The sequence below is a fragment of the Micropterus salmoides genome, unplaced genomic scaffold (genome assembly GCF_014851395.1).
Source record: "Micropterus salmoides isolate LMB-PRFRI ecotype aquatic unplaced genomic scaffold, ASM1485139v1 Ms_hic_scaffold_5, whole genome shotgun sequence".
NCBI classification, from domain to species: domain Eukaryota; kingdom Metazoa; phylum Chordata; class Actinopteri; order Centrarchiformes; family Centrarchidae; genus Micropterus; species Micropterus salmoides.
In genome coordinates this window covers 38,572,569-38,600,234 of record NW_024044237.1, presented here as the reverse complement: position 1 = coordinate 38,600,234, position 27,666 = coordinate 38,572,569, and the positions used below count along the sequence as shown (strand labels likewise).

The 27,666-nt window shown below is 48.3% G+C and overlaps 1 protein-coding gene across 1 annotated transcript; it reads left to right on the top strand.

Annotated features, from left to right (window-relative positions):
* Positions 1-523: 523 nt before the first annotated feature.
* LOC119888469 (polypyrimidine tract-binding protein 1-like) lies at positions 524-27,666 on the top strand. Its single transcript, XM_038699026.1, is given in 16 exon segments — positions 524-600; positions 3,805-3,838; positions 10,647-10,707; positions 10,896-11,068; positions 11,905-12,051; positions 12,922-13,050; positions 13,588-13,698; positions 16,088-16,265; positions 17,392-17,469; positions 17,834-17,958; positions 19,647-19,680; positions 21,680-21,772; positions 23,795-23,920; positions 23,923-24,010; positions 24,100-24,177; positions 25,344-27,666. Coding segments are annotated over 16 exon segments (1,596 nt in total). The 5' UTR covers positions 524-592; the 3' UTR covers positions 25,477-27,666.

The window sequence follows — 27,666 nt, the reverse complement described above, 5'->3', positions numbered from 1 at the left end:
GAAAACTGTGTCCCAATTAACCAAACATGTTAGTGAAAATCAGTTTTGTGTCAGCTACAACAAAATGGTGGACCAAGCAAAATATTGCACACACTTAATTTCTTCACGTTAGGAAAGTAGACATCTAGAGGAATTCAGAAATATATGGTGTGTTGGGTCCAAATTTATTAAAAGAACGAGTTTATTTATAGAGTTTCAAAAACTGCACCTGAATCCACCCTGTGTTTGCTTTAATATGAGCGCTGTCATGGTAACCAGGTTGCAGACCCGGACCCGGTCTGGACCCGGTCTGGACCCGGTCTGGACCCGGACTGGACCCGGTCTGGACCCGGACTGGACGACGCCCAGAGAGAACCGTGGTCTCGTCCTCAGAGACGATCTTTGATCTCTGCGCTCTCAGCTCTTTGTTGTTGCCCTGCCTGTCCAACCGGCCAATCAGCAGCCGGATCCGCTCCGGAACGCCTACAAATATTCCCAACTGTCCAATCAGAGCGCCCCGTCCCGGCGGGCGCCATTTTGTCGGCTTGTGGCCCCGGAGGTGTCCCGCTGTCCGCTGGCTGGAACCTGTTGCTCCGTAGTTCCGTGTTGTGCAATGGACGGGTGAGTTAACTCTGCCACTTTCTGACATTCACTTCAGCTTCCGGCGGTTTTACTCGCACCCGAGAGCGCGAACAACGTTTAAAGACCACAGATAATGTGTTTCCCGCGAGCAGCCGGCGGTGTTGTTGTTAGCTTAGCTGTGGGTAAAGTTGTATTTGTGGTAGCAGCAGGAAGCTAAGCTAGCCGAGCTAGCTGCGGTGTGAGCCTCGGAACGGGCCATTCTCCGCGGACAGAACTCCATTAACTAAACCTGGTAGTTAAATTTACTCGTTTATCTGCGAACGGTCGTTATTTATAACACGTGTAATCTTTTATTTGAGATGTGAATAAGAATAAGAATCAGCGAGCGACGCACTTAACTCCCGGTCCATCTTTGCGGCGCTCTCACGCCCACCGCGGTGTGTTCGTCCCGACAGGCTCACTTGTAAAAGTTTAGTGAAAAGTGATGTAGCTTCGTGAGCTGCATGTGTGCCGACTTGAAGGAGGGTCCCGTCCGAGTCGTGTAAAGTGTAAAACTCATGTTCTGAAGGGTTTGTGCTTTTGAGGATTTGGAAAAGAACTTAAAACTGACGGTATTTAAGGTGGAGTTCAGTTTTACCTGCTGGGGAAGTAACCAGCGCTCACCTGTTGGAGGCTTCAACTGCACAGCTCAGACTGGAGGCCTGATCATAACGTAGCAGCTCGGTGTTTTTACCGTTTTTGGCCTGAAGTTACTTATGAAACCAGTTTGTTAAAATGAATGCAGCTTCGCGTTGTGCCGGACTGAACAGCTGTTCCGGGTGTTTACGGTGTAAGAGAGTCTTGTTCTGACAGGTTTGTGCTTTTGAAAGGGAGTTTAAAAATGACGGTATTTAACATGGAGTTCGGCTTAATGGTCTTCTGGTGCACATTAAAGATGTAATACAGATTTCTTTCAAGCTGAATGTAGCTGCAATTTAAATACTGGATGCTGCGGGTCACTGAAAGACAAAGGGAGGAAACATGAGCCGCCAACCAGTTTGTCCTGCAGCTGTTTTCTGTTCTGTTTCTGTCCAGGTTAAAGCTAATAAGGAGAATCAAACATGTTTGTTTTCTCTTGATTACAGTAAACCTGATATATTTGCAGACAGTAAACATGTTTTTTGTTTTACCTCACCTCTGGAGGCAGTGAGCTTGTGTCTGCTGTTCTCTATAACTGCTAACTTTAAATATAGTGGACATGGTGTTGGCTGCAGTCAGGAGCTGGATCCTCTGAGACGGAGTTCCTGCTGTGAATATTTGTGCTTTGTCAGGGCTCATTCTGGCCCTGAGGGGTCCTCTTCCAGCTGCTTCCCTGTCTGCACAGTCACATCAGATGCAGCCTGACCAGCCGGTTTTTCATTTGCGTGTTCCCTCAGACTGTCCAACTCTTCATTTTCACATGAGACAACATGTGCTGTCCTTCTGTGTGGTTTGGGACTTCCTTGGCTTATTTCCTTATTTGGGTTTGCTTTATTTTACGGTAATTCCCTGTAAGTTTCCTTAAAAAGAAGTTGTTTTACAAAGAAAGAAGAGACGGCGCCCGGCTGGTGCGTGTTCAATTAATAATGAGTTGATACACAATTACCAGCGTCACCCCGGGAGTCTCTCAGTCCGTGAACATGACAAAGACGTGACGTATGCAAACAGAAATGAAGGAATGTTCAGTTTTGTTGTTGCTCAATCATAAATACAGAGCATTTTATATACGTGAAAAGAGACACCCTGGAAATCTATCTGAAGCTTGTATACGGGGGCCCAGACACCAGGCAAATAGTAGACATGTATTTAAAGTACTGACATATTGTCTAGATTACTACAACAAATACTTAAAGTACATGCAGTCGACAGTATCATTTCTAACCTACTTGCAGAAGAGCTAAACTGTCCTGATCTGAACCACCTAGTGTCCCAAGATCAGTCTGGCATTGGAGAAACGGGTGAAATCCAATAAATAAGCTCCTTTTCCACCTCAGGTACCCGCTCAACCCACTTTTGGCCCCTGTCCTGCGTTTTGCAGATGGCGCCCCTCAATAGCCGCACAAAACTGCCGGGTAATGTTGAACACAACACTCACCAGCTGTCTCTTGATTTAAGTTAAACGTTTCAAGACAGAATGGCGGTAAAATCCCCAGAAGAAGAAGATGTGCTTTATTTAATCCCGCGAGAGGAAACTGGATGTTTTCACTGTTGGTATTTTTTACACACATGCACCGATAGCAACACACAGAGTGATGTCAGAGTGAGCTCCAGACGGGGACAGTCCCCGGATGCGGGGACGTCTGGTCACCCTGTGACATGCATCAGGGCTGGAGCTGCTGGACTAATGAACAGACTTCTCTCTCTGGTTTGAGCTCCTGGTTTTAACCTGCCTGGTCTGAGTCCTCCTGTTCAGTGCTATCCGGTCTCCTCCATGTTTGTTTATCCTGACCATTTTCAGCTGCAGTGTTTTGTCTTTGAGCTTCCTGTCTCCACAGGAAGTGGGAATGTGCCGCGTTGTGTCAAATCCTTCATTTCATCAAGTGTTTGTTCAAAACTGCTGATGTAATATTTTTTCACCCAAAACACAGCGAGAGCTTTTGAATGTTCATGGATTAATGTACCAGTTTCAGGTGAATCCTCTGCGTCGTGTTTCTCAGAGATCTCCTGACATCCTCAAACGGCCCGAACAGATCCGGGTTACTCCTCCAGAACTAATGAGCGCCTGCCAAGAGGCTCATTATCTGGGTTTCTGATCCTCTCCACGCAGCTCAGTAACCTGCAGCATGGTCCAGTCTGTCCGGGGCCAGGTCCGGACCGAGTCAGGGGCCGGGGCCGGGGCCAGGTCCGGACCGAGTCGGAGCTCAGAAAAAAAACTAGACGTTTGAGGACGTCACTGGGAAACATGCTCGACACTTTAATCTGGGATCAGCTGGTTAATGTGCAGAATGTTCAGCCTGCAGCGCTCGAGTTAAAACCGCTCGGTAAAACACAGCCAGACGTGATGACTGCGAACGCATCGCGGCAGGATTCAGCTCAGAAAGTGGTGGATCCAGATGAATTATTGATAATAAAAGTTATGTGTAGGTGTTTCTCCTCTCTGCTGGGTCTCTGCTCCCTCCCCGGTGTCTGCAGGCGGCGTCTCTTTAACCCCGTGTTAACCTCTGTTTGCTTGTTGTGTTGAGTTTCTCTCCCAGCTGCTTCTAACACGCTGTCTTTTTTTCACAGCAGTGTCCACCAAGATTTAACAGTTGGTACTAAGGTAGGCACCTCTGCTTCCTCCTCCTCCTCCTCCTCCTCCTCTGGTTTGTTTTCTGCTCTGAGCATCTGTTTGCTTTTCATTAGTGTGTCAGAACGGACGTTCTGCCATCTGGGAACAGTCCCGAGGTTTCCTCTGTAATCAGCGCCGTGACCGCTCAGTATGATAATCTGAGCTGTAACATTCCACGACAGATCAGATTAGTTATCAACAACAACAACAACACGTATTACTGCGTTTCAGGAGCTGATTTCACATCATTCAGGACCCGGTTCTCTGAGATACCCGTCCGTCAGGTTTTAGCTTAGAACTATTGAGCATAATCCGAAACACAACCTCTTTCAAACAGAGAGCCCACGATCGGCGCTGAACGCCATCATGCAGCTGTGGCTTTCCTCCCGGCTCAGAGGCAGATCAACACCGGCGCCGTACCTTTCATGCAGTCGATACACTACCAGCTATACACAGCGTGTTGGCCTCGATAACCCGGCTGTATTCTCACATTAGCTTCTCCTTACCTCCTGCCTCCTAGGCTCCTTACCTGCCTGCTAATAACTTCTAAAGGGGGGGGGGGGGGTCTCCGACTTTGACAGCGACGTGTTGGGCAGATTTGTGCCGCAGTGTTCATGGGAGAGAGCGAGAAAGAGAGGGATGAGCGAGAGGATGCGCTACGGCGCTCTGCAATCAAATACGGGCCGCCGCAAATAAATGAATGTTTGGGAAACGCTGCTTCTTCACAGCTCTGTGACCGCGTTTCTTCAACTTCAGGCTGCATTTCTCACAGGGAGAGTTTCAGAATCGGAGCGTTCTGCCTGACTTTGCTGATGTGTTTTAGATTTTGTTAATTTGGTCATCAGTGTTTGCATTTTGTGCTTCTACTGTGATTCACTCGCTACGTAGTTAAATGATTTCATTTGTTTTAACCGTGTTTATTCTTTTATGACCGGGAGTCTCCACGGGGTGTTTTCTTTTGAAAATTTACTGGATTCTCTCTGCCGTTCTGTGTCTGACGTCCTGCCTGGTTTGATCTGCTCTGTGCTGCGTGACGCGGCTAGACCTGCTACCTGTTCTCTGCGGAGCGCCGCTTCAGGGACGCGCTGCGGCCGCGTCTGGTGGCTATAATGGCCGTGATTAGCTCCGGCCACCGCGGCGCAGTGTAGTCGGTGGATTTTAGGGGTCAGCTTGCCTGCTGCTTTTCAGTGAGTAACATTTAGGGCTGCACCTAACAATTATTTTTCAAATCGATTAATCTAAAGATTCTTTTTTATTAGTCAATTAAGCTGACGACATGTTATTATTACCGTATGTGTAAACACATGGTTGGAGAAGCTAGATCAGCTAATAAATAAACACGCACAAAGCTTCAAGGTTCAGTGTATGATATTCAGAGGATCTATTGACAGACATGTAATATAATATCCATACCTGTGTAATATGTTTTTATTACCTTTTTAGAATGAATCATTTCTATCTACACACACGCGGGGCTTCTTACACGGCCGTCGCCATGTTTCTACAGTAGCCCGGAGGGACAAGCGGCTCTACAGAGCGCGTTTCAGCGCGACGCTGAAGTGAACTAGATGTCTGCGTGTTGTTTATACATCTTTGTAGCAGCGGCCATGTTGACTCCAGAGCTCATAAACGCACACAAGTCAGAAGAACGACTTCACAGTTCGGGAAGTGGGACCAACCAGAGGAGCACCTGAATGCACCGTGAGCTGCCGGTTGCTGTTCGCAACCCTCACCAGTAGATGGCAGTAAAAGTTACACACTAAAGCTTGAAAGAACTAAACTCGCTGAAGAAGTCCACCAGGGATGTGGGAGAAGTAGTTTCTCTCTACAATTCATGGCTGCTCCAGTGAGAGTTTTCTGCCTTCCTTTTGGGTTTTGGGCTGTCGGGACATTTGGAGACACCACATTGGACTTTTTAACCCTGTAACTCTTTCTGCCGTAGAGGTCGACTGATACGGGTTTTTCTTTGGCCGATAAGCAGAGGGCGTCCGGTCTAACATTCCTGTTCTCTCAGCAGTAACGTGTTTGTTTCAGATGCTTTATTATTTAAAGAAACACAACCATACGTTTTTAACCATTTCACCGCCTCCCTAGAACTCCAGAGGACGACCGCTGACATGGTTCACCAGCAGCTCACTGACGGGCTGCTGCAGACACTTCCTGTTCTTCGGCCGACTGAATATCTGAGCGGCAGGTTTCAGTTAATTGAATTACGAAAAGGAGCTTGCAGATTAATGATGGACCAGTTAATCAGCCGTCCGCTCCTGCAGCCTCGCTGGGAAAGGATCAGCAGGGAGTTTAATATCCTCTGTTTGTTAGTTAATAAGATAAAACGTGTTCAGAGTAGTTGCTGATGATTGGCTTTGCTCGTACTTTAAATCGATGAGGTTTTGTTGGAAGCCTCTGGTGTCTGAACGTCAGGCGTTCACTTCCTGCCACAGGAGAATGACCAGAGGGACGTATGAGGGAGAGATTTTGTTGTGGTTATTACAGAGCAGCAGGTGAGAGGTGAGCAGGACGCCTTTAGAGGCTGCGTCGCTTTAATTAACGACCAGCGTTAATGACAGGACGTTCACATGTTTGATTCCTGCAGCTCTCGGGCGGCATGGGAAGAGCAGAGTTATTATAAAGAACGGGGCCAGTGTGTTTGAAACTCACTGGCCCTCCCTCCAAAAGTTATTTATCAGTGTTACAACAAAACCAAAGACTTATAAGTTACTCTGTTAACAGCTTTAATCGGTTATTAAATACATCCTGGATATAAAGAAACTAAAATGTGATCACAGTTAAAATGATAAAAAATAAAAAGGTTAACAAAACATCATCAACAATCATACACTAATTAGGACTTAATGTTTTTATTAAGATTTTTATTTTGTTGAGGAAAAAGGACTGATAAGAGCTTTTACTTAATTTAACTCACGCATATTTGTTGACAAAGATTTTATCATAATTGTTTTGTATGTTCTACCTCAGATTTATGAAGTGATCCACTGTTTGGCCTCAAGTGATGACTATAAAGACGTGTTTAAAACCACAATAACCATCAGGTTTCTTCAACCTTCACTCAGCAGCAAAAATCAGCCTTTAAACTCAAAAGAATCAACGGTTTGATATGAAACTTTTTATCGTGATACCATTTTTGCCCATATCGTCCAGCCCTACCCTGACCATAATTTACTAAATGAACATCACGCTGTGTTGAAGAAGACTTGAAACTAGCGACTGAGACCATAAAGTCATCAGGAAAGTGTTTACTGAGGGAATAAATCAGCTGAGAAGCAGAAACATTTTCTTTCTGCAGCCGCTGGAGTCGCCCCCTGCTGGCTGCTGGAGAGGACGCAGGTTTAAGTTACGTCTGCATGGTTTCACGTTCAGACTTGAGATCAGAGAAATTGGATTCGTTGGATTTCAGGTGGAAGAAAGAGAATCTGTGAGCGGACGGTAGCGAGGACGAGCAGAAAGTTTGATTCTGGCTTTAGTGGAGCTTTTTCGTCCAGCGCCGCTCCTTCTAGAGCTGAACTGAGACGACGGTCGCTCTAGAGTGACGCATGAACTCCGATCTGACGTCCAGACTGAGGTCACATTTCAAACTATCAGACCTGAATCTGATGTGGACCACATAGGAAGGTGGCTCGCATCCGAACTGCAAAGTGGAACGATCTGAGCGTGTCTGTGGTGTTGTCTGATCTCCCAGCAGCCTTTGCTCACATTCCTCTGCTCTCTCTTCAGTGGCCATGTTCAGTGTGTGTGTGTAGCGCCGCTGCTGCTGCTGGTTTTAGGACAAAAACCAGAATCTGAGCCAAAACCACATGAAGGCAGAGGGAGCAGGGGCTGCTGGGAAGAGGAGTCCTTTTGATGATCACATCCTGCGGCCTCGGGCGAGCCACCTGAAACCACCCCGAACGCTCAGACCGGCTCCCGTTAAAAGGACGGTTCAGGGTTGCGGCTTGTTTCGATTCACGCCCAGAAACGGATCCAGATAAAATAGCATGAGCAGGTCTGAGTCCACCAGGGGGTCCTGGTTCTGGTCTCTTCCAGATGTGAGAGTAAACATGAGCGGCAGGTTAGGAGGAACCTGCGGGACCGAATCAGGGAGTGTTAAAGGGCCCGTGAACCCGTTTCTGTACTTCCTCAGTGTGTTTCAGCAGGAAGCAGGTCTTTGTTGATGCACCTGTGCAGACGAGGGAAAGGGACACAGGTGCCCTGCAGCAGTCGACCTTTTGGAAGTGAGGAGTTCTCTGGTTAGAGGAGGACGTTCGCCTTTCTCAACATGGCTGGTCGACTTTCAAAATAAAACCCTACCTGTGCAGACTCCCCATCCTTTATCAACGCTAAATCCAAGTAAAACTGACAAAATAAATAAAGAGTTTAACGGCGCAGCCTGCGTTCAGTCCACGGTGGACAACATCAAACACCTCGGCCAGCAGGACGTTCAGGGCGATAATTTGGAGAAATAACAAATAATTGAATATTAAAAATATCAGATTTTCATAATAATAATAATAATGAATTACATTTATATCATTACATTCATCATTACGTCTGAAAGTTTCAGCTCTTGTGAGTTTGAAACGTTCAGCAGCGCTTAAGCTGCAGCGTTTTAAAGAAGATGGCCGACTGTCTGTGGCTCTGTGTCCTCCCGCTCGGCCCGAGGCTGGCGGCGGGCCGGCTGGTCGCTCGGCAGCTGGCAGGTACAGATATGGGGGGGGCTCAAGTTACTGCTGTATTATTCATGTGACGAGCTGTAAGAAGATCTGAGCTCCTTTTGTTCAGCTAGAAACCGGATCAGGTTCCTAATCATGAACAGAAGACTCAGAAATCAGCAGATATTCACCTCCGAGCAGCTGAACTGTTTGTTTTCTTTGTGCCTCTGTGATGATGATGATAACTACACTTTATAGAAAGATAAAGAAGCCAAAGATTGTGGATCTGCTCTTATTTCTGCTGCTGTCTTTGTGTTTTCCTTCCCCCTCTGGTTTCTGTCTCTGTTCCCGTCTCTTCTGCTCTGCTGGATTTAAAATGGTTGTGATGAAACGAAGCGGAAGGAGATAAAACAACAGGAGCGCTTCACCTTCTGAATCAGTATTCATGTGTTTAAGGTGGCACGTGAGTGGTGAGATGACACGACAGAAAACGTTGCTTAACATTTAAAGCCTCCCAGCAACAGGAAGGCTTTTATTGTGAAACATCTGCAGGAAGCTTTCTGGAGTTAATGGTGAGCGTGACGCAGCTGTGGTGTGCTGATGAGGCGGTGACGCGTGAAACAGTCAGCTGTTGTTGGGTGTGAACAGTCAATCAGATATAGAGCTGATGACTGATGCATTGTGGGAAGCAGGTACAGGTGTGGTGGGCGCTCTTTGCGTTTGTTGTCTTCTGTAGTTTATTCTGGATCGCAGTAGATACAGAAGCCCCTCCTGCTTTATTCCTTTCTTTGACTGATATTGATCGGTCAGTCTGATCAGAGCAGCGTGGCATTAAACGTAGAGCTCGGTTTATCGCAGAGGTATCGGCGGCCTCGACAGGAAACGTCTTGTCTGTTACACAGTTGGTCCAGCAGGCGGCGCTGGCGGGTCCATCTGTACTCTCTTTCCTATGTGATTACTCACATTAAGAAACGTTCTTTTTTATTTCAGGTTTTCTGAAATTTGATGTGAAAATATGCAAATGGGACATTATCTAATTAAATATGCACTAATTTGCATCGATTTGAAGAACTGATATCTGAACTGTGGATTACTGCATCTCCAGCCCTATATGTCGTTCTGTGACTCCTCCTCTATCGCAGCTTTGCCTTATTGCTGCAGGGAGCCATGTTCCTTTGTGGGCGTGGCCAGCATTCTCTGCCTGGAGCAAATGACCATGTATTGAAATCCGTCTCGGAATGACATCATACCTGCTGTTAGTAGAAAAAACTGTTTGTTTGAAGCTGTGGTCATGTTAAACATGAACATCTGACATTGTAACATCATAGAAATGCCAGAAAATATGAAAAAGAATAACGGGTCCCCTAGTTCACTACATTTCTCAGTAGCTTGGTGGCACGCTACATTTTCACAAGCATTTCTGAAGCATCAGTAAGTGACGCCACCGCCACACACAGACTTGTGTGTGCAGCCGGTGGAAGCGCTCCTGCCTTTTAGCCCTTTCCGCTAACTGGGGCTCAGGAGGTAGAGCGGGTTGGCCGTTAATCGGAAGGTCGGCGGTTCAATCCCTGGCTCCCCCTGGTTGCGTGTCGAAGTGTCCTTGGGCAAGATACTGAACCCCGATTTGATATGAATGAGTGTGAATGCTAGTTTCTGTTTGAGCACTTAGGCTCAGTGTATGAATGTGTATGACTGGTGAATGCAGATGTAGTGTAAAAACTTCCTGTTAGCCCCTCCGCCAGCTTGAATGGGGGGTAAAATGATTCGACATGACGCCTTTCAAATAAAGACCAACATTTCCATGTCCCTGTTTACAACAATCTATCGATGTGTTTGGGAAATGACGGGTCAGAACATACCGTTACGGTGTTTAAAGGTGCCGATGGCGGCGTAGCAGGAAACCTTTAATCTTTGAAGTTCTGTCTCAAGACTTTCTGTTTCCAGCCTCTGACAGGATGATAGATTACATGTCCTTGTCAGCTGATCAGATAATTACCTGGCAGCTTGTTTATGAAAGCCAGCATTGTTACAGTCAGGTGTTCGCTCAGGTGGACTCACTTCCTGTTGTTTGCCGACTGCTGGTTTGGTAACGTTTTGTTGATCAGCGTGTCTGAGGACTGATGTCGGAGGTTAACCTGATTTCTCTGTTGCAGAGAGGATCTGACGAGCTTTTCTCCAGCGTCTCCAACGGCCCGTTTATCATGAGCACCACAGGTGAGACATCGCCCGCGTCCTCATCAGCCACACGGCTTCTGATTGGCTGTGAGCGAGGCAGAGGGTCCCTGTTCTGCAGGATGAAATTTAAATGCATAAATAAATAACTGATTAAAAACAGAACTAATGTATTGATGAGGTGCAGGAATCAAAGGGTTGACCCTGCTGCTGTCTCCTGTCCTCTGCAGCCAATGGGAACGACAGTAAGAAATTCAAAGGGGACATAAGAGGTCCCGGCGTGCCGTCCAGGGTCATCCACATCCGCAAGCTTCCCCTCGACATCTCGGAGGCCGAGGTCATCAGCCTGGGGCTGCCCTTCGGAGACGTCACCAACCTGCTGATGCTCAAAGCCAAGAACCAGGTCCCGTCCTCACTCGTCCTGTCCTGTCCTGTCTCCTGTCCTGACCTGTCTCCTGTGCCCTGACCTGACCCGTCCTGTGTCCTATCCTTTGTCCTGACCTGTGTCCTGTCCTGACCCATCTCCTGTGCCCTGACCTGACCCGTCCTGTGTCCTGTCCTGTCCTGACCCGTCTCCTGTGCCCTGACCTGACCCGTCCTGTGTCCTATCCTTTGTCCTGACCTGTCTCCTGTCCTGTCCCGTCCTCTGTGTCCTGTCCTGTCCTCTGTGTCCTGTGTCCTATCCTTTGTCCTGACTCGTGTCCTATCCTTTGTCCTGACTCGTGTCCTGTCCCGTCCTCTGTGTCCTGTCCCGTCCTCTGTGTCCTGTGTCCTGTCCTTTGTCCTGACTCGTCTCCTGTCCTGTCCCGTCCTCTGTGTCCTGTCCTGTCCTCTGTGTCCCGTGTCCTATCCTTTGTCCTGACCTGACCCGTCCTGTGTCCTATCCTTTGTCCTGACCTGTGTCCTGTCCTGACCCGTCTCCTGTGCCCTGACCTGACCCGTCCTGTGTCCTATCCTTTGTCCTGACCTGTCTCCTGTCCTGTCCCGTCCTCTGTGTCCTGTCCCGTCCTCTGTGTCCTGTGTCCTGTCCTTTGTCCTGACTCGTCTCCTGTCCTGTCCCGTCCTCTGTGTCCTGTCCTGTCCTCTGTGTCCTGTGTCCTATCCTTTGTCCTGACTCGTGTCCTATCCTTTGTCCTGACTCGTGTCCTGTCCCGTCCTCTGTGTCCTGTCCCGTCCTCTGTGTCCTGTCCTTTGTCCTGACTCGTCTCCTGTCCTGACCCGTCCTCTGTGCCCTTGCAGGCCTTCTTAGAGATGAACTCAGAGGAAGCGGCTCAGAACATGGTGGGTTATTACTCCACAGTGATGCCCGTCATCAGGCACCAACCGGTCTATGTCCAGTTCTCCAACCACAAGGAGCTGAAGACCGACAACTCCCCCAATCAGGAGGTACTCGTTACTGTTAGCATGTGTTAGCCTCTGTTAGCAGATAGATATGTACAGAACCCAGCCTCTGTTAGCATGTGTTAGCCTCTGTTAGCAGATATATATGTACAGAACCCAGCCACTGTTAGCATGTGTTAGCCTCTGTTAGCAGATATATATGTACAGAACCCAGCCACTGTTAGCATGTGTTAGCCTCTGTTAGCAGATATATATGTACAGAACCCAGCCACTGTTAGCATGTGTTAGCCTCTGTTAGCAGATATATATGTACAGAACCCAGCCACTGTTAGCATGTGTTAGCCTCTGTTAGCATGTGTTAGCCTCTGTTAGCAGGTATATATATGTACAGAACCCAGCCACTGTTAGCATGAGTTAGCCTCTGTTAGCACATATATATGTACAGAACCCAGCCACTGTTGGCATGAGTTAGCCTCTGTTAGCACATATATATGTACAGAACCCAGCCTCTGTTAGCATGTGTTAGCCTCTGTTAGCAGATATATATGTACAGAACCCAGCCACTGTTAGCATGTGTTAGCCTCTGTTAGCAGATATATATGTACAGAACCCAGCCTCTGTTAGCATGTGTTAGCCTCTGTTAGTAGATATATATGTACAGAACCCAGCCACTGTTAGCATGTGTTAGCCTCTGTTAGCAGATATATATGTACAGAACCCAGCCTCTGTTAGCATGTGTTAGCCTCTGTTAGCATGTGTTAGCCTCTGTTAGCATGTGTTAGCCTCTGTTAGCAGATATATATATGTACAGAACCCAGCCACTGTTAGCATGAGTTAGCCTCTGTTAGCACATATATATGTACAGAACCCAGCCTCTGTTGGCATGTGTTCACCCGACCCTCCGTCTTCTTTCAGAGGGCCCAGGCGGCTCTTCGGGCCCTCAATACGTCTCATGTGGATGCGGCTGTGCCGGCCCCGAGTTCGGTTCTGAGGGTGGTGGTGGAGAACCTGGTCTACCCCGTCTCCCTGGACGCCCTCTGCCAGGTAACGCTAACACGACGTAACAAACTCAAAACCTTGCGAGCAGCTGCTGGTTAAAGTCAAACTGGATGTGGCTTTGAACGCAGCTCAGTGTCTGTGACCACACAGGATGCGTTCAGGTACGGTGTTGAGTGTAGGTTAGCAGTTTTCAGCCCAACAACTAAAGAAAGCATAAAAATGTGCTTCGGTTGTAGCTGCATTTCTATTGGACCACTGGCGAATGTTAGCATAGCAAGCCACAGCATGCTATAGGCTGCCGTGGTGTGTCTGTCTCTGATTGGCCAGTGGAAAGGCGCTCTCTTCTGGCCAATCAAATCAACCTGCTAATGAAGTTTTTGCATGAAGGTAGATGGATGTAGTTCCCTCTGGACAGAACCAGGATATCCCGTCCCCCCCAGTCTTTATGCTAAGCTAAGCTAACCAACTGCTAGCCATAGCTTCATATTTAAAGTATCAATCTGACCATCTGTCTCTCAGAGAAGGAAGAGGTTTGTATTTCCTTCAACACTGTGATCAGTTCAGCTCCTCTCTGGTCCTCAGATCTTCGGCAAGTTCGGCACGGTGCTGAGGATCATCGTCTTCACCAAGAACAGCCAGTTCCAGGCTCTGCTGCAGTATCCAGACGGGGCGTCCGCCCAGGCCGCCAAACTGGTGAGCATCACGCTGTACTGGAGACAGCAGGTCTGTCTGTTGACCGTATGTCGAACGACTGTCTGTACTGACGACGGTCTGTCTGTCTGTCTGTCTGTCTGTCTGTTGACTGATGACTGTCTGTCTGTCTGTTGACTGATGACTGTCTGTCTGTCTGTTGACTGACGACGGTCTGTCTGTCTGTTGACTGACGACGGTCTGTCTGTCTGTTGACTGACGACGGTCTGTCTGTCTGTCTGTGGACTGACGACGGTCTGTCTGTCTGTCTGTGGACTGACGACGGTCTGTCTGTCTGTCTGTGGACTGACGACGGTCTGTCTGTCTGTCTGTGGACTGACGACGGTCTGGACTGACGACGGTCTGGACTGACGACGGTCTGTCTGTCTGTTGACTGACGACGGTCTGGACTGACGACGGTCTGTCTGTCTGTTGACTGACGACGGTCTGGACTGACGACGGTCTGGACTGACGACGGTCTGGACTGACGACGGTCTGGACTGACGACTGTCTGGACTGACGACTGTCTGGACTGACGACGGTCTGGACTGACGACGGTCTGGACTGACGACGGTCTGGACTGACGACTGTCTGGACTGACGACTGTCTGGACTGACGACGGTCTGGACTGACGACGGTCTGGACTGACGACGGTCTGGACTGACGACTGTCTGGACTGACGACGGTCTGGACTGACGACGGTCTGTCTGTCTGTTGACTGACGACGGTCTGGACTGACGACGGTCGGTCTGGACTGACGACGGTCGGTCTGGACTGACGACGGTCGGTCTGGACTGACGACGGTCTGTCTGGACTGACGACGGTCTGTCTGTCTGTTGACTGACGACGGTCTGTCTGGACTGACGACGGTCTGTCTGGACTGACGACGGTCTGTCTGTCTGTTGACTGACGACGGTCTGTCTGGACTGACGACGGTCTGTCTGTCTGTTGACTGACGACGGTCTGGACCGACGACGGTCTGTCTGTCTGTTGACTGACGACGGTCTGGACCGACGACGGTCTGTCTGTCTGTTGACTGACGACGGTCTGGACCGACGACGGTCTGTCTGTCTGGACCGACGACGGTCTGTCTGTCTGGACCGACGACGGTCTGTCTGTCTGTCTGTTGACTGACGACGGTCTGGACTGACGACGGTCTGTCTGTCTGTTGACTGACGACGGTCTGGACCGACGACGGTCTGTCTGTCTGGACCGACGACGGTCTGTCTGTCTGTCTGTTGACTGACGACGGTCTGGACTGACGACGGTCTGGACCGACGACGGTCTGTCGGTCTGTCTGTCTGGACCGACGACGGTCTGTCGGTCTGTCTGTCTGTTGACTGACGACGGTCTGTCGGTCTGTCTGTCTGTTGACTGACGACGGTCTGGACTGACGACGGTCTGTCGGTCTGGACTGACGACGGTCTGTCTGTCTGGACCGACGACGGTCTGTCGGTCTGTCTGTCTGTTGACTGACGACGGTCTGGACTGACGACGGTCTGTCTGTCTGTCTGGACCGACGACGGTCTGTCTGTCTGGACCGACGACGGTCTGTCTGTCTGTTGACTGACGACGGTCTGGACTGACGACGGTCTGTCTGTCTGTCTGGACCGACGACGGTCTGTCTGTCTGTCTGGACCGACGACGGTCTGTCTGTCTGGCTGTCTGTCTGTCTGTTGACTGACGACGGTCTGTCAGTCTGTTGACTGACGACGGTCTGTCTGTCTGTTGACTGACGACGGCCTGTCTGTCTGTCTGTTGACTGACGACGGCCTGTCTGTCTGTCTGTTGACTGACGACGGCCTGTCTGTCTGTCTGTTGACTGACGACGGCCTGTCTGTCTGTCTGTTGACTGACGACGGCCTGTCTGTCTGTCTGTTGACTGACGACGGCCTGTCTGTCTGTCTGTTGACTGACGACGGCCTGTCTGTCTGTCTGTGGACTGACGACGGTCTGTCTGTCTGTCTGTGGACTGACGACGGTCTGGACTGACGACGGTCTGGACTGACGACGGTCTGGACTGACGACGGTCTGGACTGACGACGGTCTGGACTGACGACGGTCTGTCTGTCTGTTGACTGACGACGGTCTGTTGACTGACGACGGTCTGGACCGACGACGGTCTGGACCGACGACGGTCTGTCTGTCTGTCTGTTGACTGACGACGGTCTGGACCGACGACGGTCTGTCGGTCTGTCTGTCTGTTGACTGACGACGGTCTGGACCGACGACGGTCTGTCGGTCTGTCTGTCTGTTGACTGACGACGGTCTGGACCGACGACGGTCTGTCGGTCTGTCTGTCTGGACCGACGACGGTCTGACGGTCTGGACCGACGACGGTCTGTCGGTCTGTCTGTCTGGACTGACGACGGTCTGTCTGTCTGTGTCTCAGTCTCTGGACGGGCAGAACATCTATAACGGCTGCTGCACTCTGAGGATCAGCTTCTCCAAACTCAGCAGCCTCAACGTCAAATACAACAACGAGAAGAGCCGCGACTTCACCAGACCTGACCTTCCCTCTGGAGACAGCCAGCCCACCATGGAGCACCAGGCCATGGCTGCAGCCTTCAGTAAGACCCCACGACTTCCACCGCAGCCCCGCAGCACACGGGTTATAGAGATGTGACTGAGCGACACCGCAGACTCGTTCAAGTCTGTCACTTCACCTGTGTTTATATCAGGCCTTCTGTAACATCTGTTTCCTCAGCTAAATAAATATCCTCATAGGAAGATAGTTAATCATTTTACATTTATAATTTTATTATTGAGGAAAATTATATCGCGATAACATCATAATTGTTTAATTGCCCAGTGTGACGCATCTAGTCCATTAATCTAACGACCAATTTAGTTTATTCTAAAGAAAGAAAAGTTGCCTGTTACTCGATTAACAAACCAATTTATCCAAAACATGTCTAATCAATAAATCTGTATTTTATTCAATCATCCTGATGAAGCACATTAGAATGACAATAGCAGTAAATCTCGAAATGAATCAAATTTCCACGTCACTGACTAATTAGGCTGCTTTTCTTAAAACTTTAAATGTTTCTGACATGGATTCACTTCAATATTAAGTAACGCAGTATGATGATAAGATGTATTTCTGCATCAGTGACCACCTGAAAGGACTCAGTCACAGATCGTCTGTACTGTTAGTTTCAGCTGTTTTCTCGCTCAGACGTGGCCGTTAAATAAACAGAAAATATGAAACGGCCGAACGTTAGATGACTCGCGGTGTTACGTTACCATGACAGCAGCGGGGCAGAAATGACTTTTAACATGAAGGCAGTAAACATTTTAACGGACTACGTGTCCTCGTGCTGATAATGTGCCGTGCTTGTGTGGCGACAGAAAGGTAAACGCGATTTGCGGTGCTGCCGTCTAGACAAAGTGCCACGTTTGTTTCACGTGTTCGTGGTTAAGTGTCTGTCTGAAATACTCCCAAACTTTAGACGGTCGAACACGCAGTCTTGTAGCTGGAGCTTGTCCGGGGGAATCCCACACCGGATGCAGCGACGCACGGAATGCGCGTCAACGTATTTACGTAATCGATTATGTCGACGCACCAGCCTGAGACGCATCATCATGCAGTTTGACTTCTGAAGGACAGGAAGTGTCAGGAAAGCAAAGAGTCGTCTGGTTTCTCGGAGTGGGAGGTAAACCTGTAACTCGGGTGTTGTTTCTTCTCTGCAGGTCCAGGTATCATCTCAGCCTCTCCGTACGGCGGAGCCACCCACGCCTTCCCACCGACCTTCACCCTCCAACCTGCAAGTGAGTCTCACCTGTCGGGATCCAGTCAGACCGCCGCAGCATGTTTACATGGATACCAAAAGAATGACGTCATTCTGACGTCACATGATAGCACTCGATACGTGATCTGAAACCCGCCAGCCACACGTTGCTGTTAAATGAATCTGTCAGTTTCTTTGTGAGATATTGAAGTTAAAACATATTTCAGCTGGTTGAATTTAACGCCTGTTGTGCAGCAGCTGTAAACGGTGTAATCAGCCCTCAGGTGTGTTTGAAGAAGCAGGTTATCGTTTGAGTCTGGATTGTTGTTTTGCTGTGTTTGTCCTGCAGTGTTTGGATTGTTGTTTACTCGTCTCACCCCTCCCAGTGTCCTTCCCCTATCCAGGCCTGACGGTCCCCACTCTGCCCGGAGGCCTGGCCTCTCTGTCCCTCCCCGGGGCCACCAGGCTGGGATTCCCCCACCTCCCCGCTGGAGTCTGTGTCCTACTGATCAGCAACCTGAACCCCGAGGTGGGTCCTTTACTCTGCGTCTCTAAATCCACCGTCAGGACGTCATGCAGCAGGACGTCTGAAGGCCTTTATGACGCTTTAAGTTTGGTTGGATGAAACTGTTGTTTGATTTACAGCCTAATGTTTATATTCTTAGTCAAACGTTTGGACCACGTTTAGAATGAAAAGCCATTAAATAACGTCAGATCGATCAGAAACACAACGTGGACATTGTCAGTGTTCTATGAAAGGAATTTCTTATCTCCTCTTGTTTGGCAGTTTCTCTCATGGGATGGCTTCATTTCTCAGAACAAGAACAGACCGTCGTGTTTCAGGAGAAAGTTCTTTGTTTCTGGACCTTTCGAGCCTCTGATGAACAAACAGCTGCTGATGCTCCAGATACTCATCTGGCCTAAAGGAGGCCAGTTCTATAGATCATCTTTAATTGCAAAAGGGTTTTCTAATTTTCAGTTCTCCTTTTAAATTGATCAACTTTCATTAGCAAACGCACTGTGGATCGCAGGGCTGATGGTGTCTGAGAACGGGCCTCCGTTAAAAACCAGCATTAACAATGTCCACTCTGTTTCTGATCAGTCTGATGGTATTTTCATGGCGAAGACGAGGACATTTCTCTGTGTGTCTAAACTTTTGACTGCTGGTATATTTCTACATAAACCAAACCTTTTTATTCTGTCAGCACAGCAAGTAGAATAAAGTCCAGCAGCAGACGCCTGTATGTAAACGTCACCCGGCTGCTGGCGCCGCTGTTTGTAGCTGGTTACCAGGTGACGCCACCAGGTCGGCCGCTTTCGTGGACAATTCAGTTTTATTCATTTTTTTTCTTTTACACAAATAGACTAAAACCTGGAGGACCACTTTTCTTATGCGTCTTTAAAACACTACAGGTTATTCACACTGTGTACTGAGCCATGTACATTTTTTGGAACCAGACGTGACCGTATTTGGTCGAGAGGGTGGAGCCAGCTAGCTTGGTTAATTCACGTTAGCTGCGATATTGGTTGCGTTTGATAGTCTTAACGTGAGCTGCAGGTGACTGCAGGGGCGGGGTATAAAAACGGCGTCGACACATTCTGCCTGCGTGAGCTTACTGTGAGCTGAGATCAACGCCTGGCGGGAGAAGTGTGAGGGAATAAATCAGCTGACAAGTAGAAACATTTTCTCCCAGACTTCTGTAGAGTCGCCCCCTGCTGGCTGCTGGAGAGGACGCAGGTTTAAGGGCTTCACTTCTCAGACCCGGAGGTTCCTGCTCGGACAGAAAACAGTTTGGCTTCAGCCTGATACCTGCAGACAGCTGGTGACTCAGAGGTCAACAAAGGCTGGCAGAAATCTTCGTGGTCTGAACTCTCTCTCTCTGCGTCACACCTGAGTGAACAACAGCCCCACCGTGCCGTTTGATTGGCTGTGTGATTTTCTGATTGATGATGTGTTTTCAGATTTTTGACTTCCTGTAATGTTTTGATGACCTCACGTTAAACCCTGTTGTCACACACACACACCTGTGCAGTCATGTTTGAACATGTTCCCTCCCCTCCAAAGGTAATTAACCTTCTGATTGACCCCTCACCTGTCTGTTTGTTTTCTCCCCTTTTTAATTTGTTGCCATGGAAACGCCTCGGACCCTCCACCTGTCCTGCCCTCCCACCTTTACCTGTCCTGTCCCTCCGCTGCCTTCTCTGCTGTCTTTAAAGAGAGTTACGCCCCACTGCCTCTTTATTCTCTTCGGTACGTTGTCACTAGCTTCTTATTTTGATCATCAAAGTTTGTTTTTCCTCTTGACTTGGTTTTTAATGAAGAACGAGTGTCTGCTGGTTTTGTCAGATTTCTGCCTGTTGATTTGAGCTTTAATCACAATATTTGCAGCTTCTCCTCAAACTACGCCAGACTCTGTGGACAAAACACCGTATTGAACAATGAGCAATACATTTTAAAGATATGGGAAATGTTTTTAGGCTATTTTAAAGTGCATGAATAAATAAATTCATGATGTAAAAGAGGAAATAATTTTGAGTCCCGTTGACGTCTCCACGTTTAAGAAGATAAGAATCAGAAACCCAAACGGCTGCAGCTGTGTGGAAGCACGAGTTAGTTTTTAACTAAATCCGCTACTAAAGTTCGCCACGCCACGATTGCTTGAGGCGAGACTTAACCACTTTAGACATAAAGTCGTAACTAAGGCCAAGTGGCCAATCACAGATCAGTTTCTTTTTATTTTATTGTTTATTTGACTTTCTGCTTTGGAAATATGTTTGAACTGAAACTTCATGCCAGTCTGCGCTGGGCGTGGCCTCCCGTTCTCAGTGGTGACATTTTTACGTTCAGTGAAATTAGATCGCCTACTTTTGCAGCACATCGCCTCCACGGATACATAATGTATCATAGCAACCGCAGCGTCTCAGCCGGAGAAAACGCTGCGCCCTGGCGCTCCCAGCGAGACGTTTGCAGCTGGTTAGAAACGCTCTGGTGGACACGGGGTCTCCGTAATAATTTACATTATAACCAGGCTTTGTTTGAACTTACACACAGCTGCTGCAACAGGCTGCGGAACATTTGTTTTCACTTACTGTCAAAAATAAAATCAAGTTTGCATTTCTGAGCGGTCGTCCTTGAGGAGGTTCAGTCCTCCCACATCGGTTTCCCTCCAGCTGTTTCCACGTCTGGAGGTTTGCGTCTCTGAGGCTTCATCACAGTTTGTGCGGCTCGCAGCTTTGACACGTTCTGCTATTCTGGGTTGGTTTTCTGGCAGCTGGTTCCTGTCTGATGAAATCTGTCTCTGGAGAAATCAAATCTGAATCTTTAATCTCTCCTCTTTTTTTAAAAGAATCATAACATTTATTTGCTTCTTATTTTTAGCATGTGCATGTTATGATCCCCTCGTGTCAGGAGTCCAAATCGAGGAGAAAAAAAATACAGATCTCACCCAAAAACAGTTTGTCATTAATGTTGAAAGCTGAATCCAGATGGATCCAGTAAGGAATGTTCTCAGTGTGTTCTGGAGATTCTCTGCGGGACTTTTTGAAAACGTTGGGCCGGTAGACCGAAAAGCTACCCCGGAGTTTAAAACCTAAACGGGGTCTGCGGCGTTTTCAAACTTCAGCGTTTGAGGATTCTCCGTTTTTAGTCTGGACGGGAGGTAGAAACGCAGCAGAAGGTCTCGGTTTTAAAACCACAGCGCAGTGGTGAGTTGGCTTTAACGTTACCTTTCATCGCCGTGAGCAGCACAAACTGAAGTCGGAGGCGTTCTCGGGTCGTCCCGCTGGTTGAACCCGAAGCTGCATTCATTGTGTTTCATCTTATTTCAGTAAAAGTTTTGAGTTTGCATGCCGGGTTTCTGTCAGTTTGCATGTCCTCAGTGCTGAATCAGCTGCTCCCATAATTCATAGCTCCTACACGGTGTAATCTGCCATTTTAATTTTCTCTGACCCTTAATTTCCTCACTGCGTTTCCTGTTTATAACATTCAGAAAGTTCCTGCCTTGGACATGAAGCTCAGCTCAGTTCCCACAGCTCAGCGCTGCTGCTGCTTTTCCTTCAGCGCTCTGAGGATCTCAGTTAACTGATTTGGCCGTTAGTCTAAGGGTCAGTGGCTTGGCAAGCCGCAGTCACACACACGGCGTCCTGTAGCGTTTAACGTGCTGAGCTTTACGCGTAGGTCCTCCTGTCTGTGTGTCACTTCCTGTGCAGCTGGAGTTTAACACGTTGTTTGTCTCTGGCTGTGTGTACAGGTGTTTACGGCGACGTGATGAGAGTGAAGATCCTGTTCAACAAGAAGGAGAACGCTCTGGTTCAGATGTCTGACAGCACACAGGCTCAGCTAGGTAACCTGTCGCACGTGCTCAGTGGGCTCCACGGACAGGACGCCTCTTTTCTGTCTGATGCCACATTCTGTGATCAGGGTCCCCAGTTGGATTCTGGCCCCGGGCCCTTTGTTACATCTTCTTTTACTGAAAGCTTTCAAATCGATGAAAACGTTTCCACCTAAATAGGAAATATAAGAATCCAGGTTCCACTTCAGACGCTGGTGAGAACTAGGGAGGAAACGGTATTAACGTGAAACTAAAATGTACTGAAACCATTTCAACAGACAATAAAATGACCTTTTTGTTTGCATAAACATTAAAATAACAGCCAATACCTTTTAGTAAATGAATGAAAAAAGGTACTGCAAGGAGCCCTAGAGCTGGACCGTTGGCTACACATTCGATTTTTAATTTTGAGATTCAATTATTGAGGGTTTTTTCGCGCTGACAGCGGTGAACTGAGCGCTTCAGTTCACATCAAAGGGAAAACTAAATGAAGTGAGAGCAGTGTGGCAGTTAAGCTTTATTCATTTAACAGCTGCTTAATTTCATTACAGATCAAAACAGTCAAGTTTCCTACATTTTAAAATGAATCCGTAAACGAACAAACATCATGAACACATGTACATCATCATATTGGGCCGATTGTAGAAGAAGAACATTTAGTCGCTAGAATAACGTTCTCTCACTCACAGACTGACTTAAGGCCTTTTCACACGGGAAGCGATCTACGCCGACATTGCGACAGGCGTAGCGACAAGTGGGCGTGTTCCCGTGAAAGCGATGTGGGCGTGCTCGTCTCAGAGCGACCCCGCGGGGCCAGGGGACTGCGCAGGCGCGGCGTGTGAAAAGGCCTTTAAGGCAAGTTTATTTGTATAGCACATTATAACAACAAGCTAATTCAAAGTGCTTTACGTAAAACATAAAAGCAACAGAAATATGTAAAAGTTTAAAAGCAACATAAAATATAATAAAAGTTAGTGTTACAATCAGGGTTAAAAGAGTTAAATGGAAAATAATAAAAAGCTAAAAACAAAGAAAAAGAAAACAGGACAGTAAAAGTTACAGTGTAAGTTATCAATAAAAAGAAAACACAGAGCAGCCTGCAGCGTTTCTCCTGTTCTGACAGCTAACGTGACAGCTGCTGGATTTAAAAGGAACGAGAGACGCTGGCTGTGGACTGAACTGCGTAACGTGTTCACGTGCAGCGGACGCAGCGGCAGAACAGCGTGCAGCAACACAGAGTTCACAAGCTGTCAGACAGACGACCCGAAGCTAGAAGCTAACTCGCCCTGCGTTCGCTGTAAGCGCTCTCATAAACACTAAAATAGGACCAGACTTCAGAGCGACTGAAAAGTCTCCGCAGCGCCGCCGTGTCGTCATCGACCCAAACAAACCCACCCACGCTGCAAACTACGCCTGCTTCTGGGAGGCGGTCGCTAACTTGGGCTGATGCTGGACAGTGTTTGCCGTGAGTTTATAATAGCGCGGCAACAGAACCCGGTTATCATGGGAATGAAACTGTGTACGGTAAGAAGAACCCCAGTTTATCGTTCCAAACGTTTGATCCCCAGTAAGAACAGCTGGCAGCAGTTTAACAACCTGATTATTGAAACATTCAGGTTATAACCAAGAAACTATAATTATCAGGATAAATGTCAGTGATTTCTGTTCCTGAGTGAAACTTGATGTGGTTTTAAAGATTTATTTATTTACCAACGAAAGATGATTAAATCGGTCCCTTTTATACAAAATAAATATTGTAATAGAAAAATAAGTGCTATTTAATATTAATAAATCACCCGGCCCTCGTTATAACGGGCGTTAGTATTTAGTTTTATATGCTCGTGATGTGGAGATTCAGAAGACGCAGTAAAGTGTAGCAGCGATGTGTCTTCAGAGAATAAAGTTTCACCTGCAGGTGAAAGAAAGACTCAGTTAGGTTTTATACGTTTCCAGGTGCCGTAACGCACTTTGCTTTCTGAAATAACAAACGCAGTCAGAAACTTGAGCAGCGTTCTTCCCCTGCCTGCTTTGCAGCCATGAGTCACCTGAGCGGCCAGCAGCTGCACGGGAAGTCTCTGCGCATCACGCTGTCCAAACACACCAGCGTCCAGCTTCCCCGTGAAGGCCACGAGGACCAGGGCCTGACCAAAGACTACAGCAACTCCCCCTGCACCGCTTCAAGAAGCCCGGCTCCAAAAACTACTCCAACATCTTCCCTCCTTCTGCCACCTTACACCTCTCCAACATCCCGTGAGTCCTGAACACCTGCAGTCCACGCCGAGGGGCCGCCTCGCGCTCCGCTCAGGCCTTCAGTGCTGACGCTGTTCTTGTGTTTGCAGCCCGTCTGTGGTGGAGGACGACCTGAAGATGCTGTTCTCCAGCTCAGGAGCCACGGTCAAGGCCTTCAAGTTCTTCCAGTGAGTCAAACTGATTTCCTGTCGTCCCCGCTCTCTTGCAGGTGTTGCGTCTGTTTGTGCCCCCAGTCCTCATGTCTTTACCCCAAAGTCAAGGAACCCTTTGTCTTGAAGTCCCTGCGGCTCTCACTTCATGCTGCTCTGGAACTTTACTCTGTTCCCTAAAACCCTGATCCTTCCTGAAGCCTTCAGTCTTGTTACGAGCCTTCATGTCACTCTTGTCCTGAACTCTTTCTGCTTTTCCCTAAACTTTTGTCCCGAGGCCCCTGAAGCCCTCATCTGTCCCCGCAGCCTTACCCTGAGGCCCCTGTGACGTGTGATCACGTGACCTTATGAGATCCCCGTCAGTGTTTCCTCTAGGATGGAGCTGCACCTCAGAATAGTTTACACTGTCACTGCTTTCCCAGTTTAATGTGAGCTTTAATGAATGTTTTGGTGTCGGCCATCATGGGGAGTTTGGGGGTCCATTTGTTTTCTAATGATAAATATAATTTCTCATCATATAGGGCCGTTATAGAGTTGGAAAAGCTGGAGCAGATAATAAAGATCAGTCTGCCGGGGAGGAACTACAAAAAGTAATTTGGTTCTGATGCTGCTCAGAATCATTACAGATACGATCGTTCATGTTTTTGTGTCTTCATTTTACAGCTCCTGACATTTATCTGTACAGATTAATATAAAAACAGGCAGCATGAGAAACCTCCTCCCTTCTGAGCTGCATTTCATTTCCCCATTAAAACAGAAACGTCTCCTCATCAGCTCATAAGGACGAGTTTGCTTCACTGATTAGCTTCACTAACCCGAGCTCCTCCGGTCACCTCCGTCCTCTCTTTTCCCGACTGAAACCTGACTGAACCAGTCTGAGCAGGACGGAGCTGCAGGCTGCACCGGTTTGTACCTGATGTTCAACACATTAAGGGTCGGCAGTGATAAAATCCAGCTTCCAGTGACTCTCTATGAACTGAGCTAATGTGCGAGGGGAGGGAGCGAGGGGAGGGAGCGAGGGGAGGGAGCGAGCCGAGCGCTGCCACAGTGTGCCAGTGAAAACATTTGGAGCGAGTAGTTTAATGATGGTGGGAAAGTTTAGTAGCGGCGGTCATGATTGATGCAGCCAGCGTTACCCCTGCATGCATCAGACTCTGACGGCCTCTGGTTGGTTTCTCCCGCAGGAAGGACCACAAGATGGCTCTGATCCAGATGGGCTCAGTGGAGGAGGCCATCGAGTCCCTCATCGAGTTCCACAACCACGACCTGGGCGAGAACCACCACCTACGGGTCTCCTTCTCCAAGTCCTCCATCTGAGCCTCAGACTTCACCGTCTGAATCCTCCTCGCTCGCCTGAGAGCGGACTTGGTGTCCACTACACTCCCATCATTCCAGTCTGCAGAAACCGCCGTGAAGTCTGGTGTGATGTTAAATTATTTTTTAAAACATGTTTTATTCTCTGCCTTCGAGGAGCATCAGGGTCATTTAAAGAAACCGAGTTCTGAGTGTCAGGATTTTAAGAATGAATCAAGAACTGACTGACGCTTCAGACTCGTTTCTCTGTGCTCCTGATCCTCGTCTCTGAAGTTTCCCCCTTTTTGAAGTAACGTCTTTAAAACACGACAGCGTTTGGGAAGTCACGGATTAGCTCCCGAGCGGTCGGATGTTTGGCCTTCAGATGATCCCCGTGCCTTATTCCTGGAGTCGTGTAACACAAATCTCCCATCATGCCTCTGTAAATTGGCAAAGAGCAGGTTTACAGTTGCTGAGCTGTATTGCAGATATATCCGTGTTTTGTACTGCTGGTTAGCGTCAGACGTGTGAACGGTTTCAGCGCTCTGCTGGGTCTTCACTCGTAGATTCTCTCTTCTGTTCCTTTTTGATTTCTTTATTTCCATGTATACAATCGAGTTTTATTCAAATCAGATTATCGTAGCAATATTTTAATCATTCCTTTTTATTTGTTGGGTTTTTTGGTGTGTTGGCGGTTCCTCTCGCTGCTCCGCCGCCTTCGACGAACCGCTCTGTTACTCGCGTCTTCTTGTGAATCACGTGTCTCGTCCGTCGCCGCTCTCAACGGTTTTATTTATAAGTTTGTGATCCACTACAGCTGAAACCAAAAACGGCCTTCTAGATGCAAACAAATCCGCCTGCCTCAGGTTTGTGGTTTTAAGGACTTAAAAGACAAAAGACCTGGTTCAGGCTTTGTTGGTGTTTTCCTGTGGGAGTGTTTTCACTGGATCCAGCCCACCGGTGCGACGTCGGATGTAATGTGGAGTGCCTTCGCCGCAGCGCCGAGTCGTACATCAGGTATTAATTCCTCTTTATTCGGAGATGAAATGTACCGAAACCACGCGGCGCTGGTTCGGTTTATCTGTGTCTTAATATTATTATGTCGACATTCCAGCCGCTCAGACGTCCACCTGAAGCTCCTTCACCGTCTGAACGAGCTGCTGAAGGTTCGGTGCATTCAAAGACGCCTGGGAGGTTCAGGTCCGGCTCGTCCTCCTTCACTTCCTGACCAAACAGACCAGAAGTCCCGCCTCAGTCCAGAGACTCGGAGGCGTCCGTCGCACGTCGGGCAGATCTTTAATCCTCCTCGCCGTCTGAAAGTTAAACATCGTCAGAGACGTGGGGAAAACTCCGATTGGCCGCAGCTGCGATTAAATGAAAGACGGAGCAGATCGAACCACTTGTGATTATCGTGAGATGTAAAAAGGTCTCAAGTACGTGATTGTGTCTCGTTCTGATTCAACGTGTCGCCAGACTCAAACTTTTCCTTTAAAACGTTTTTCCAAGCTGTGATCTGGCTTCTAGAAAGAAGCAAATGTTGATGCGGCTCTGTGAGGAAGGACCAAAACTCTGGCCGTCTCCCGCGTGTCAGTAACCCCTCCCCCAAGTCGGCCGCCAGCTGGACGGCTCGGACACAAGACCGTCCCCCAGACCAGGACTCCTATCGCACAAGTTGAACTCGTAACGCTGCGTTCACACTCGTCAAGCTGTAGCTCTGTGCGCGTGGTTTACACACGAGGTCACTCCCTGTACGGTTCGTCTAACGTGAACAGAAACGAGCGCTCCTCATCACGTGGCGTGAGCAGGTTGACTCCTCCCAGGTGTCGTCGTCGTCGCCAGGTGACGTGAACGAGTTCCTCGTAAGAGGCGCTTTTATTAATTATCCTTTCAGAAGTTTGCGTCGGTCGTCAAAGACGGACGCGACAAGGCGTCGTCCATCACTGCGGGGAGGACGGGGTTTCCCCAGTTGACTTGAATGCATCACAGACCTTCAGCGTCAGGTGAGGCAGGAGTGGGACCAGTCTTCAGTAGCGGGGGGGGGTTGCAGTGTACATACGTGTTTTATACCACAGTTACGTGTCTGAGAGCTGATTGGTGGTTTTATATCTGATCAATCATGTATATTTTGATTAACGTGTGGTTCTGAGCCTTTACACTGATTGTGTCACAGCGGGGGGGAAAACAGATTAAATCACTTTTTATCTAAAAACTCTG